Source organism: Enoplosus armatus, chromosome 8, assembly GCF_043641665.1.
Source record: "Enoplosus armatus isolate fEnoArm2 chromosome 8, fEnoArm2.hap1, whole genome shotgun sequence".
Classification (NCBI taxonomy): Eukaryota; Metazoa; Chordata; class Actinopteri; order Centrarchiformes; family Enoplosidae; genus Enoplosus; species Enoplosus armatus.
The window spans coordinates 15,065,002-15,081,394 of NC_092187.1; the positions used below are offsets into that span (position 1 = coordinate 15,065,002).

Here is a 16,393-nt window from a genome sequence, read left to right on the forward strand (position 1 = left end):
TTTCACTCACTCTCTACTCTCTCACACGGGCTATAAATACTGACTCCTATTAGTCCAGTGTTACATTCTCCCACTCAACCCCCGCCCTTTCTCTGTCTCTCTCTCTCTCTCTCTCACACACACACACACACACACACACACACACACACCACAGAGCGAGTGAGCTGCAATGACGTATTGCTGGCTATCTCATTAGACGATATCATAAAAAGCCTGTTGCCACAGCAACGGCTCCCTGTATTTCCATGGCAACCAACCGCCATGTCAAGATGGTGCATTCTCCCCCACTGAAAGGGGAGGAGACAATGACGACCAATGGTGAGCAATGGAACAGCCAGCAGCCTAAGAGGAGGAGGAGGAGGAGGAGGAGGAAGAGGGCGAGAGTTGGAACAGCCTGACCCCTGCTGGTTACATTGGAGTGTTGCAGGACACATCCTGAAAAAGATTTAGGGATGAGGGTGGGAAGATTTCAGAATATTACAGTGATGAAAGTGATAAGTGAAGCTGAGAGAGCTTAGAAGTATAATTAGTATTCATAGTGTTTAACTCACAAGTACAAAGTCTGTCTGGCCCAGAGTCTTGAGAATACGAAGCACTGCATCGTGAACTGTGACAAACAGTCTGCTCTTTGGGATGAACTCTGAGAAGAAACCTGCAGTTTCCAGCTGCTCCACGACACACGCTAATATTTGACAGAGAAGCATGCATGACATTGAGCACCCTCGTGAATGCACGAGACGGAAAGCATTTTATGATTCTAGAAATAAATATTTATGTTTGACTGATGCGTCCGACAGGGAACAATGTGGCGCCGCTGAGGCTGAGACCTTGACGCATTCATTATCTAAAGCTGCACTGCCTTGAGTCCACATTAAGGACATTAACTTTGTCTCTGTTTTGTCTGATGTGCTACTCACCTTGGCAGCCTGCGAGATAGATGTCCAAATCAATCTCTCCAAAGTCCCTGAATATCTGGGAGGAAAAGACATATATCACTTTATTCTTTTATCATATATTCCTTCTTTTAGAAATGTAGATGAACATGCATCCCTCTCTTCTCTCGTCACATATTAACCACTTTGTTGATTAAATTAACGATGTCAACACACACAGATCTTGGCACACACATACATTCTTCAAGGTCTTCACAGTGACTGTGTCCACAAAGCTGGTTGTCGAAATGTCCAAGATGATGCTGTGCGTGTCTGAACCGCAGGCACTTCTCTTTTCTTCATCACTGTGGTGGGATACCTGAGTGATGCTGTCATCCCTGTGGCAACCCGTGTCTGAGTCAGAGTCTAACATGGTTGTGTCATGCTGGTAAGCCCAGTTTACTTGGCCTTTACTACCTGTAGAGGTTTCTGTCAGGCTTAAGGCTACACCATTCCCCTGGCCCTTCAGTCCTGCAGAGACTTTCCTCTCATTCATCTCTGACTCCTTCAAAGAACATGTGCCAGTGGGCAGGTGGCTGACTGCTTTTTTCTGCCAAAAGGTTGAAAAAGTGGAAATAAGTATTAGTAACTTGTCAGTTCAAATCCATAATTTGTGTAATTTGAGGTAATCTCTAAATGTGTCATGCAGGATATCATACATGCTTCTTTGCCTCCTTTTTAGCTTTCTTTTTCTCTTTCTCTTGTTTACGCTTCAGCTTTGTGTCTTGTTTTTTCTTCGCCGTCAGCAGCTTCCCGATTTCAATTCCACTCTGCACATAAAGCCGAGCATCACATTAAAGAGAGAGAACAGAAAGTGAGACGAGTGAGAGAGATAATGAAAGCAATTAAGGGTGTTGTAGAGAGCGGACAGGGATTACATCTTGTAATCAAAACACACGTCCACGTTCATGGACACACACACACCTTCTCTTGCAGGGCGTCCAAGTACATCTCAGCATTTGTGTAGTAGATCGTTGTAGATGAACGGAAGATTTTAATTCCTGGAATCTCTTTAGCCTGCAGGGACACATAAAGGAGAGGAGTTCAAAAACTCACACCCTGTTCTGCTCTCATTTGCACTTTTTACCTCCCACAGGTATTGTCTGACTAAATGGACCTCTTAATGACTGAAAGTTGAACTAACTCTATCCACAGTGTTCAGTAAAGGGTCAGTTCAGCCAAATTTCATGGGAAAAAAAGCAGATTTTCTCATTTACCCGTAGTTGTAATCTAGTAATGCAATATAGTTTTGCTTTTGTTTGCCCAATTTTTGAGATATCAGTCTCTGAGATTTCTGCCGCCATCAAATTACAATGGATGTGAATTACTGTGTTTAAACAAGACTAAGAGTCTATAGCCATGCTAGCAGCTCTGTGAGGCTTTACCTAAGCACAGCCGTGCTTTGAGCTAAATGCTAGCATCAGCATGCTAACATGCTCACAGTGACAATGCTAACATTCTAATGTTAAGCAGGTAATGTTAACCATGTTCACCATCTTAGTTTAGTGTGTTAGCATGCAAGTATTCTCCTAAAACATAATATAAATTTGACCTGATGGTGATGCTATATGGGAAGTTATGGGATCATCATGCAACCTAGAGGTTGAGGAAAGGTCAGGGGATCACCAAAGTCATTAGGTTTCATTCACCATGGATGGTGCACTATTGATATCTGTGCCACATTTCATGGCAATCCATCCAATAGTTGTAGAGATATTTCAGTTTGGATCAAAGTGGTGGACTGACTGACAGACACTGCCATTCCTAGAGACACGCCGCTAGCATGGCTAAAAATTCAACAATAGCAATATGGAGTTACATTCGCCTGAAGAAATAGTCAGATGAAACCGTGAAACTGTAGATTATTGAATTGGGACATTTCTTTCTGGAAAGACATTCACCTCCATTTTACAGGGTTCACAGGTAGAGTTCTCAGCTGCAGATATCTATAATATCTATATATCTATAATGATATGGGTGAACCGACCCTTTAACTTTCTGTGGATGAATATGGTACTGAGCATCTGTCATTTATCACTAAAACACTCTTACCTGCTTGTAGGTGTCTGTGTCCAGATACAGGTCAGTGCCTGGCACGTGGCCCAAGATAGAGTAGCGGGGTCTGAAAGGTATTAAAATATAATATAAAAATCTGATCAAAATCTCTCATCGTATTTGCTTATACATCAATAATGAGTGGTGTGTCGTTACAGTTGTGTCCTGAAGATGACAGTGAGCATGGAAAAGCCAATGGAGACAGCCAGGCCCAGGTCCAGATTGAGCAGGATGGTGCTTATGAATGTTACCAGCCACACCAGCTAGAGGGCAGCATACACACTTACAGTCAGCAGGTTCAAAGAGCTACGAGGTTCACACAGTATTCAACTGAGCAGAATGACTCCTAAAGAGGATTTAGTCGTACCAAATCAACCTTGTTGGTTTTCCACAGCGTAGGCACGTCCATGAATTGCTTGAACATTCCTTTCAAATTCACAAACACTATTGTGGATAAGACAGCCTGAGGAACACACACACACACACACACACACACACACACACACACACACACACACACACACACACACACACACACACACACATACACACAGATGTATTTGCATATACCCACAGCCTTATTGTATATTCAATTGTCTAAATATGCCTAAATAGATACTGATCATTAGAGAAAATTGGTACTGGAGGGAGTGTGTTACCTTGGGAAGATCTTCAAAGAGGGAACCTATTTTCAAAATCGTGATCAGCACAATGATGGACGAAATCACTCCCGCAACCTGACAAAACACACACACACAATTATTGTACAATAAATGGTTAAGTTGAACATAAGAATTAGATGTAATCATAGATATTTGTGCTGTTTGTGTGTGTGGTTACTTGTGTCTTGCCCCCTGTGCTCTCCTGGACGAGGCTGCGAGACAAGGAGGACGTCACAGAGTAACACTGAAAAAAGCCACCAACAGTGTTACTAAGACCCAAAGCCACCAGCTCCTGCAAAAAGAGAAACAGCAAGTCAGACACAACATTTCAAATTAAAGCAACAACATGCACATTTAGGCTGAGAAACAGATCACCTTTGATGCTGACATTTGATGCTACTACATCTACGTGTGTAACCATGGGGTCAATAACATAATGTACTGTTCATTAATTGTATGGCCATGTCAACACATCACTGCCAGGCTGAGAGCGGTGCCAAGCATATTTAAGACACACTTGATTGCATAAAGCTTGTTGGGCATTAATGATTCAGCGGGCCAGCTCTTAGAGGCTGTGCAGTGCTCCCAGCCTGTCTCTCTCTGCAGAGCAGGATGATCCCAGTCACATGCCTCTGCAAGTGTGTGTTTGTGTGAATACGTCTGTGTGCTATAGACAAGAATAAGAGATAGAACATTAATAATTTTTTCCAATAAAGTGATGACAGGACCTGATGTACTAGCAAAGGGAAGCAGTTCAGACTCAGGCTGTGGTTTGGCATAAAGAATGAATAATCAGAAGAGAATGAATAAGCAAAAAAGAACATCTCCAGGACAGAGAGGGTGATACATACTCTTCTGTAGTATCTCACTTATACATATTTGTTTCATGCAACATGTATCTACATTTTATCTTGTGCAGATAAACTGCTAAATACTTTTTGTATGTGTCCCACTGTAGGGTGAATCCTGGATGGCTTTGTAACATGACGTTATGCACTGGGAGAGATTTGAAGCATTATAACATTTGGAGATGGAACTTGCGTAATTACTGGCGTAAATGCATCTTTGGCCGACTCATTAAGAGGTTTAGGCGATCAAATTTCAGTCTGTCATTAGTATTAGGATATAATCCAGTCATTGATGTTGCATAAAATTACTTTGAAAGGACTACACAGAAACAAGAGAAACGTCTTTTCATAAATTGCACAAACATGCAATATAACATTCAAATGCATAATTGCAATTTGTAAACAGCGCTGTTGAAAAACAACACCACACTTACAGTAAAATAGATAATCTGTTCTTTATAGCTTGAGAAACGAGACAGTTAAAATGGAAAAACATGTTGAGTTAGGGACTTGTTGCTTCTGTCATGGCTGCAGTCTGAATCTGACATGAAAGAATGTATTGCTTTTGTAACTCTTGCCGATAGAATAGATTAATTGATTTGATTTTAAATTGAACCGAGCACCTGAAACAAATATGCACAGAATGAAAAATAGGTCTGTGAAGTTATTCATGGCTCTGGTGTCAGTAGAACTCTCACAGCTATTTGTGAGCACCACCGTGTGTGTGTGTGTGTGTGTGTGTGTGTGTGTGCCTTTGTATATTCAAAGGTTTATGTGGGTGTCTATTCCTCACCTGGTTGCTATCCACCTTGTAGCCATGTTTGAGGGCAAATGTTTTGCCCAGTGAAATGTTGATGGCGTAGCCCACAATGGCCACTGCAAAAGCGTCGCCTATCACCTTTGAGAACAGTGTAGCATCTGGAGCTCGGGGGGCCTTGAGCCTGGAGAAGGAGGAAAAGCTGAATGTTTCAGGGTTTTATCAGTATCACCTTGTGCAGTACGAAGAGTCCTGACACAGGCATTTCTACAAACAGTTCGGGGTAGTAGGACAGCTCACATTTGCCCAGTAGTTGTTAAAAACTCTTGACATTAAAGGAAATTTAACATAAAAGCTTGCTTGACCTAAATGTAGAGGTGAATTATCTTAAACTCCAGCAGCATGTGCGACCCTTAGCTGACTTCCAATCTTAGCACAGGCAGTAATGCTGTTCTTATTCAACACACTTAGAAACAAATCTCTCTCACTTTTTCAATAATTTAGAAAAAACGCCCAACCTTCAACCTTCCATGAATATGAAAATCTGTTGGTTACCTAAAATTAAAGGCAAACACAAGAAGAGCACAGAGTATCTTTTGTGTATATTACAATAATCTGCTATTATATTCTGTGTTCACACGTCCCGGTTTCATGCCTTCTGGTGAACATCTGCTTGCTTATGGACTTTTCCGTCGCAGTAGCTTTTCCAGGAACAGAGGCCTTTTTTAGAGACTCACTCACACAAATACACACTCACACTCTGTGATCCTGTGTCTTATTTTGTCTTATCAACAGCTCCACATATCTGACAACCAGGAAATGTGGCACTTTTGTGTCAGTGATCTTGTTAAACAGTCTTGCACTAACAGCTGTCCTGAATCTCACCTCTACCCCCTCTCTGTCTCTTTCTCTTTTGTCCACACACACACTCACACACGCACACACATTTCAAACACACAAAGATGAACTTACCCACTGGGAATCTCTCCAACCACATCAATCATATATTTACTCGGAAGTCCGCAGAAGTGGGTGATGATTGTTGCTGCTATGATCTGTTGTGGCACAAGGAATGTTGATTCAGTGTGTGGGGTAAATCATTACTGTCAGCTCATACAACCCCTCTTTTTGGCAAGTGTAAAACACTGTCATCAGTCCCCCATTCCAGTATGATTACTGTGATCAAGGTGCCCCCTGCTGGACCATTAAATGAATGCACCTGCTGTATAAGTGACACAGAAAAGAGAGGAAACGGCAAAGCAGAGGACTTACCACTATGAGTTCTATCGGGATGGGCAGAGGCAGCTTCTGTCTGTAGCATTGATTCATTTCTTTGACTGCAATGAGAACAGAGAGCGCCACCAGGCTGACCACCAGCTCTGGCACTTTAGTCTCAGGCAGCAGCTGGCAAATATCCACCAGAGTCTGGGGGGGGGGGGGGGAATATTTGATTTGGATTCTAATCATTTTGTTGTGTTTTGCAAAGCGTTCCTGTGTCTGCCACTGGTAATCATGCTTTCTGAAACTGCTTTTCTTGTATAGTTTGAGAGTGATCATCAGAATGTCTTTTCAAAAATGGCCTATTGTTTAATCTTAATGTGACTCACTTGTTTAGCTGGTGGGTGTTAGTGAAGTTGCTTTTTGGGTGGAACAACTAACACCTATATATATATATATATATACAAATGAGAAATGCGCTCAAATTAGTGAGCTTTAGAGGTGCTGGAAGGCAAATTTTGTTACCTTTGGACAGAGCCAGGAGAGCTGCTTCCTCATTTCCAGTCTTTGTGCTAAGCTAAACTAACCAGCTGCTAGCTCTAGCTTCATATATAACGGACAGACACACGTATGGTCATAGTATTGATCTTCTCATCCACATCAGTTAGTTACTTTGTTAGTCAGAAAGGGAACATCTGGTTGAATCAACACCCCTGACAGTCCCATCAAAAACTAAACATTATCAACCAATCTCTTGTCAGTACCCATATGTGATTTGTGTAATGCATGACATACTCACATAAATAAGGGAGAGAGGACCAGTGAAGCGAGCCGGTGTGACTCCAAATAGGTACTTGAGCTGGGAGACGCATACGTGACATGCTGATCCTGTGGTGTATCCTCGAACCAGTGGCTCAGACAGGTAGGTGACCACAAAACCAAACCTCACCACACCCAACAGCATCTTAGAATGGAAAAAGAGAGAGAAGGTTAGCCAAAAGTCATGAAATATGACTTAAAATGGTTCTTCTGTACCTTCAGTAAAAGTTTTCACTTTGGTCAAAATGGTCACACTAACACACCTGAAAGATCCCTGCCAAGACTGTGAGGGAACATGCTATTTGTACTCTGTATGCGTCCCGAGCATCGATGTTCACACTTCCTGTTCCATTAGTAGCATTTACAATAAAGTTACTGTCTGGTGCCAGCCTCTCCGTCACGCTCCCAATCATGATGCTGATCACAGCAAACGTACCTGAACATACAAAACACGAGCATGTGGACACATAATCATGCACAAAGACACAAGCAAGGAGGAGTTTCAGAATCAGAATCAGAATCAGAATTACTTTATTGATCCCCGGGGGGAAATTGTACAATTGTAATTGAAATTGTAATTGTTTGTTGTGCATGTTCTTTCAGTTCTTTACTTTTGAATCACTGCCACTTTCTCACACACTTTTCTCGCTCACCTATGGAGATGTGTCTGGAAGTACCAAAGATGAAGTAGACCAGCACCGGGTAGAGGGAGGTGTAAAGGCCAAACACTGGGCGTAAGGAAGCCAGGAGAGCGTATGCCATGCCTGGTAAAAGAAAATAAGAAACAAAGACTGTCTCTTACAAAACAAATTCAATGATAGTTAGGATGGACACATTTTGGCTATTTAAAACATTTAAGGACTGGTCAATTGATACCACCCTCATATATGTTCATTAAATATGAAGCTACAGCCAAGAGAAAATTAGCTTAGCTTAGCATATAGACTGGAAACAGCTAGTCTGGCTTTGTCAAAAGTTACAAAAATCTGCCAACCAGAACCTCTAAAGCTTACTAATTAACATGTTCTATCTTGTTTGTTTAATCCATTAAAAAAGTGTAAAAACCAAATGGCCAAGTGCAGTGACTTCTGATCACCACTATTTGTCGTTTTGACACTTTGGTTTTGTATCAAACAAACGAGATATGACGTGTTAAGTAGTTAGCCAGGCTAGCTGTTTCCCCCAGTCTTTATGCTAAGCTAAGCTAACCCTCTCCTGGATTGATCTTCATACTGAACAGACACACATGAGCGTGGTGTCAATCTTCTCTTCTCACTCTCAGCAAAGAAAGAAAATAAGTGCAATTCCCAAAATGTGAAACTGTTCCTTTAGAGTGATACATTTGCTATGTTTGTGATGTGTGATGTGGATAAACTCCCTCCACTATACACATTCATACATACAAACCCTGTGGCAGATGCATGATGCCCACACTGCAGCCAGAGATCAGGTCTCCTATGGCATTTTCTCTGAAGGAGTACTGAGGCAGCCAGCTGAGAACGGGGACCCAACTCAGCACTGTGTGCTTCAGCCTGGGCACCGAACACCTGCAACAGTCATCCCAGAAATGCATACCATTCAAATTACTGAGCACATAATTTCACTTTCTAATTCTTCACTGATGTCTCACCGGGGAGAGTTTGTGTCTACCTGAAAAGTCACCAAAATGATATGTATATAAAGGTTTTTAGTTTTAATCTTCTATTTCATGTGTAAGGCGAGGATTGATTAATAGTGATAGTAATACTGTAAAACATATGAATACATTTGTGAAATATTTACATTATTGAGCATTTGTGTTTCAAAAATAGGAATAGTTATAAAAACAAATTCAAATATCCTAGAATGAGACTTGTAACACCTGCTACAGTTTTTATCAGCTGGCCTTTTAAAGCAGTGACACACTGGATAACACCAGCATGTAAATTAAAATGTAAGAATGGCTGCATAAACAAATATTGGATCTCTTATTCCTTGAAGAGGTTTAACAACTTGTTACCACCGCGAGCACAAACTTTTTTGTGTTTTCCCTCTCGGCTGAAGTGTTACTAGGTAACCGTTCATCAATTGAATTGGACATACTTGGTAAAATAAAATAAAGAATGTCTTGTATTATTGTGATTGCTTAATATTTGTCTTATATGGTGTGTCACAGGTTATTATGAAAGCTTCCAGCTTAATAAAACTGTGAACTTTGCTCATCCATTATCATTAAAGGTTTCAGATGAAACTATTGGTCAGCCTTTTTTAATCAGCACCGTTCTGCGTTGAGACCAAACTAAACATTCACACGCATAAATCTGCATCCAACCACACAAACTCATTCATGAGTCACTTTTCACAGGTTGAGTGAGCAGTTAGAGGCACACTAATGCAGAAATACATTCACATCCAAACCCAAACGTATCCTTTGTGTCCGTTTGTGTCATTGTTTATCTCACTGTTTTCCAGATTCCTCATTTGTGACACCTGCCTCCCCCGTGCCTTCTCCTCTTAATATTTACCTCAGGGACTCTTTCACCCGTTCACCCACGGTTAGTTTAGTGGACCATGTCCCTTTTTGTGCCACTTCATCCAGACGTAACTCGTCCAGAACCTGCCTCTGCACAAAATACTCCCCAGCCGAAGAGTCCCTCTCCTCCATGTCCATGTCTGTTAGACTGAATTCAGCAGACCTTCGTAAAGCCGGTGTCTCTTTGAGCTCCTCCTTTTCTGCCTGAGGGTCTTCTTGAATGGACAGGACTGTTGCAGCTGCACAATAAAAGCCAAACACAGTGTAGAGAGAGAGGAGCCTCCTCACGGTTCAATACTGATTGACAGTGCTTGTTTTTGGACTGTGGGAGTGACTGTACCTTTCCTGTCCTTATATGAGAATAACCCCCCCCCCCTTACAGTAAACACCGTAACAAACTGTCCCAACTGGCAAAGCTTGACACCTGGGGACACACTAAAACACTGCAACTGACAATGGAAATTCACACACGTTCTATGTTAAAGATTAAAGTTTGTCTTGTAGTGTTTTCTTTCATTGTGCTCCATGAACCTGACTCAGTTGTGGAACCAACAGTATGTATTATGTAGTATTTTGTCTTATTGTTTTCTGTGAATAAAGACGCCTCTACACATCAAGCAACCGTCTCCTATCCTGATCGCTGGACACTCTCTGTATAACATGTAAGGTCACTTACTCTCACACACACCATGTTCAGTGTCAGCACTGAATAACATAAAATAAAAGTACAAAACAGAACGAATTACTAGACACTAAAAATCAGAAACAGAACAAGAGGTGAAATGGTTCACACATTCTCATTTTAAGAACAAAGTCAAACCTCACAGATGGAGTATCATACACAATATGTATATATGTTTCTCTATATACATTATATATTTTAAAAGGACCCGATATATCACTTAAAAAGCCAGGTAACCTTATAACTTCAATTCATCAGTCACACACCTGACAGGGCTTTGATGTTTATGTTGAGCTGGTTAACGTTTAATAGGGTCTTTGTCAACACAGCCTTCATTATTGATTGAGGTTTATCTTCTTATCCAGTCTGTGTGAAAAGAAGCAGCATATACAAGCAGGTTTAAGAAGGATAAACTAGTGTAGAAAAACTCAAAATCTGATGAGAGTAAGGATGCTGTGGATACCACTTTCTAAAATAAAATAACTTATAGATAGAGTGGTTAACATAGCCAGTAAACTGAATAGAACAGCATTTTTTTTATTTCACTTTCTAGCATCACTATCTTCCTAGATTGCACCCTACACTCTGCGTATCAGGACATCTTTGTGATATCATTAATGTTTTACATTTTACATGTTGTCTTCAGTGTTTTATGTTTCAATGAATAAAGTTGGATCTTAAGTCGAGCAGCTGGTGGTGTACACTGTTTGTCATTAAAAAAGCCTGAATTAGAAACTTACAGTTACATGCCTCCGTCCTGCAGCACGCCTGTTCATAATGTCTTTTTTTTGTGCAATTCTAATTTAAGTTTATGTTGTCATTTCCGAGCCTCTCCTGGTTTTTATGTTTTCCAATGACCACCGGCAAAAAAAAAAAGCTTTTTACGTAAAGGAACAACTGACTCATGGGAGATTTCACTGTTGTGACTGAAATGACTAACAGCAATGGATGAGTGTTAGATGAGACAGGAAACTTTCTTGCACATATTAACCCCGACCCCTGTCACACACATGTAAATGTGTACTGTTAAAACTCGGGAACATTTTGATGACCAAGCACAGTTGAAAAGATAACTAGTATGAACTGAGGGGACATTCTACAGTCTCACTCACATCTCACCCCATTTACAGATTACATTCACAAAATTAGATCAAATGTTTCATTTTTAATTAAAGACGGAACTCATTTTAGTCAAGATTCATGCATGTTGTTCTTTTGGGTCCAGATACATTTGATGTGTATGTTTGATATGTTTACCTTTGATGTTATTCAACACTACTTATTTATATAAAAGTGGATATTGTTAGAAAAATCTTTTCATACAAGACATCGTATTCCTGGAAATGTAAGTAAGTTTGATACTTGTGCTACTACTACCACCACACAAAAGCTATCTTTTTTACTTCCCTGCTTGCTTGCTACAGTTTTGATGCATTCTCAATGACAGCGTGTGATGTTTAAGTGTTATAACTGACTCAGGTTGTGGGAGGTGTGTCCTGTGCCTCATCATAGTTGGTTGTTTATTAGTTATTATAACAAAAACTATACTGATGCCTTAAACCAACATATAATCCTAAAACACATCAATGAGCCACACACTGTTCTTTCATTATCATGAACATGGGCATCGAGTCGATCCAACATACACCGTCCGGCTGCTGTAAATGCACACTAGAGCACCAAAAGTGTATTAATCCGCCACTGAAAACAGTCCCCAAAAAATGCATTATTTACCCCTCATTGAGTAACATTTGCTAAAAACTAAAGTGCCTAAAACTAAAGTGTGGTGTTTTCATGGGATTCTTAGACTTTGAATAACACCAGCCTTTAAATCTATTATGGAACAGTCTCTGTTCTTCATGTCATGAACAGGACCACTATGGAAATAAGTAGTAGTAATAGTTTTTATGTTTTCATACTGTTTCATGCATCAGGTTTGTGCCTGGCAGCTTGATTTTGCTTCATGCATTTTCTGTTTTGTAATATGTCTTTGAACGTCTATAACCCACATAATATCGAATCTGTGTCCTTACATATTCTGCATATTTTTGTTACGTCTGTATTGATCAAATCAAACCAAATCAACCAAAACCAAACATTAGCATAGTAGGGCAGAAAGAGATAAAGGCGGAGAAGGACTAAAGGGAAAAGAATCTCAGGTTTATTATTGCTAATATTGCTGCTAATATCAAAAAGCTTTCAGGGGTATTTTTTTATTTGGTTGCCGAATAATGTTTGCTTTTCATCCTCAAAATGTGTTTTCTAAATGCAGGGAACACCTGCTGAACCTGACAAGCACAAAAGCAGAATAAAAGAAACCTACATATGTGCTGCACAGGATAACAAACAGAATAAGGGAGCTGAGCAAAGACAAGTATTCAGAAAAATAAACTCGTAAACCGTTATCTCGTGTTTGATGTGCCAATAACTCCATGCGAGATTTCCAAATACGGGATCTTCTTCTTTCTTCTTGTATTAACTCTTATCAATAGGTAAATAGCGAGATAAATCATTTAACTGCCAGGATGAAGAGGTGAGGTGCTTGATAACCTGTTATGGGTTACAGATTTCCTCGTGGCCAGAGAGGCAAAGTCGGGGGGGGTTTCTGACCTAGTTTCTCAAAAAGGTTTCATTTGTAGTTATAGGTGTAGTTGGGAAGGAGTACAAATGATAATGCTAGAACAATGTGACATTATGTTCATAACAGAGGAAGCAAGCAAACCTTATTTACACAGTATAGCACTTCTCAAAAATGACAAAGTGCCATGTGGGAAGGAGAAAGAAGGATATAAAAGAGAAGAGAGTATATAACAAGACTAAGATTATGGCCATGCTAGCAGCCCTATGAGGTTATGCTTTGAGCTAAATGCTAACGTCAGCATGCTCAGAATGACAGTGCTCACATGTTGATATTTAGCATGTACAGTATCATGTCTACCATGTTCACCATATTAGTTTAGGGTGTTAGCACAAATTACAACTGAGACTGATGCGAATATCATTCATTTTGCAGACCACCAGAAAGTTGGATAATTAAAATTGTTGACCTGATGATGACGCTGAATAAAATGTCTGGGGATCATTTAAGTTATTACGATTCAGCCTGAGGGGAACATGAATGTTTGTACAAAATTTCGGGGCAATCCATGTAATAGTTATTGAGACATTTCACTTAAAACCACAAATATTAACTTCATGGTGGCGCTAGAGGAAAAATCAGGGGATCAACAAAGTCAGTAGGATTCAACCTCTGGGGACCATGAATAGGTTTTGAGATATTTCAGTCTGGACCAAAGTGGTACAGACCAACAAACTAACGCCGCCATTCTTAGAGCTATGCTGACCTACTGAGAAGTGTCTAACAAAAAGTTTAAGAAAAGAATTGATACTTGAATTCATCAAATCTACATTCAATTTAAAGTTGAATCAGACATACATGAAACGATAGTTATTTTTAAAGCACACTTGTCAACAAAGTGCTATAAAATGGCTTAAAATGCGCTTATATATGATTATATATTCTCAAAACTTTCTGTTTGCAAATTAGCCTTTTTTGTTGTTGCAGTTTTAGATACTTTCACTTCATCAGTAAAATGAAGATCCCTGATCTGTGAACTGAGGCCTTCCTGAGGTGCTCACTTGGCCAAAGGTCCTGATGAAGAGCTAGGATTAGCGCTGGCAGCGTGACAGCACTGTCATCGACACATGAAAGAAAGCATGTTTCACATGTGGAGACAAGCTCACATTTACACATCGTGACCAGGAGTCACTGATTAATCTGCGCCGACTGTAAACAGCAAGGACCACATTGTTTTGCTCATGCTGTTGTGTAATACAGTATGCTCAACTGTCTGTGGAAAAACAATTAGCCTGAGATAACACTGTACTGAGATTCATGTCACCTCCAATAACCTGTCCAGGAAGCAGACACGTGTCCTGTCACAATTAGACCTGTGACAGAGTCTCCAAAATTGCAATTATGTGCTCAGTGTGTATGCATTTGTGTAAATATTTCACTGTATTGTGGTCTTCAGACACCCATAAAATGTGCCACTAAATGCAGTTATTTCTTAGTGTTTTTAACAAAGCTGCATGAAGTCACAATCAGAAGCAGCAAACAACTATATAACCATAAAATCTGCTTTCAAGTGTACTGTAACTTCAGGTGTGTTTTAAAGTGTAATGATTACCAGATAAAGTATAACTGCTTATGTAATTTCTTCATCTTCTATGTGAAGCCCTATAGGTATTGTCCTGTGTTCTCTGTGTTACCATAACAGTTAATGTGTGCTAACTATACACTGGGCTTTGCAATTGCTTTGTATCGTTGTCTTTCCATCAGATTGGAATAATTTGCCTGACTCATTCAGATTGATTCCTTTTTTTCTTTGCTTGTTTACCTTAAATCTACTTGCTCGTTTGTAATTGCATTTACCTTCATTTTTAGTTAATAACTTGACTCACTATTTTGACATAATGTTTTTTGGTCTGTTTTTTGTTTTTTTTTCAATTAATTTTTGTACATATGACACAGATGTAACAGATGTAGTAGGTGTGGTTTGGGATGGTGGGAGAGCCGTTATGTGTATGTCCTTGTTGATGTTACTATGTTATTTGTTTTGTGTCTTTGGATTGTTTGATTTATTATCAGTATAATTCTATCCCCTTGTAAACAAGATGGTGCATCTCAAGGGGTTTTTCCTCTATTCAAAACAACCTCTCAATTGTGTGTCCATATATGTATTTTCATGTACATTAGTTCTTGAAAGAGTGTGTATGACAGCGACTGCAGATTACTTCTATGTTCATACCAACCAACACTACCAACATAGTGTTTGTTTGGACTTCTCTCTAATTTTTGCTGATTTTGTAAAAACACATGGATCATTTAACCTCTTTTCTTAAAAACAAGTTACAGAAGACTCGTAGACTGTTTGCCCAGACTCTTCTAGAAACCTGAACAGACCAATAGCTCCGCTAGCACTTGCTGGTCTATTTTAAACCTTTTCACCAGTAAGCATGCTATTGCCCCCACTCACAGGCAGTAAATAGCACAGAACACAAGACAGACCCGCCAGCAAAACTATAACATCCTGTGAAGAGTAGTTAAAGAAATCAAACTGACGTCATCTCAATTCAGCAACTTCTGAATCCTGGCCCTCAGGACACCACAGGTATAAAAGCCGTTTCTTTTTTTGCCTGTGCTTAGCTAAAGTCATACTAACATACTCATACTCTGCACTGACTGTGCATGTCTGCCTGGAGTGAGGTGACCTGTGTATGTTTAGCACACCCACTGACAGTGTCACTATCGTCTCCATAAGTGTGTGAGTTGGTGGGCCAGCTGCTTGGAGGCGGAACCAGTTTACGACAGAAGAAAGGCCTCTACGAATACAGCAAGGCCATTCAGTACTTCTAACCAACCAAACAGCACCTGAGAGGCTCCCTTCTACTCTTTGTCCTGAAAAGTAATATTGTCAATGTCATACATTAGCCTATAATGAAACAATACAAAATACTAGAAACAACTTCCTGATGCTTCCCCTTTTGTGCATTCATGAGTATAAGTCGTCTCTTAGGTGATTGATGTATGTTATAGCTGAAATTGAGGTACGTGAAATCAAAGAGGGCTAGTAGACAAATTTCACCTGCATTCCCTCACTTGTGTCGCTTCAGGAAACAACCAAATGTCCCTAAAGGTTTGTGCATTCATTGTATTCATAATATAGTGACCATTGGAATCAGTAGCAGTAAACATACTCAAAAACATGCAAAACACCCCGTAGTGATTCTAAATATGTTCTGTACAAGGATCCTGTTCACTGAACATAATTACATAGTAAATTCTGCCTTCCATCTTCACCTTTTTCAATTTTCAAAATCTGGATTTATGTGTGATTAAAAATCT

At 40.0% G+C, this 16,393-nt stretch overlaps 1 protein-coding gene across 1 annotated transcript; it reads right to left on the minus strand.

Annotated features, from left to right (window-relative positions):
- Window positions 1-408: 408 nt before the first annotated feature.
- Window positions 409-9,941, minus strand: slc26a6l2 (solute carrier family 26 member 6, like 2). The gene is made up of 19 exons (XM_070909840.1): window positions 9,796-9,941; window positions 8,699-8,838; window positions 7,945-8,055; window positions 7,555-7,727; window positions 7,272-7,436; window positions 6,527-6,679; window positions 6,227-6,309; window positions 5,291-5,438; window positions 3,828-3,941; window positions 3,647-3,724; window positions 3,355-3,450; window positions 3,144-3,250; window positions 2,985-3,054; window positions 1,857-1,949; window positions 1,592-1,702; window positions 1,132-1,482; window positions 918-972; window positions 552-682; window positions 409-435 (listed from the first exon to the last, which is right to left on the minus strand). Exons 1-19 carry the CDS (start codon window positions 9,939-9,941, stop codon window positions 409-411), a joined length of 2,352 nt encoding a protein of 783 aa, XP_070765941.1.
- Between the last annotated feature and the right edge of the window lie 6,452 nt (window positions 9,942-16,393).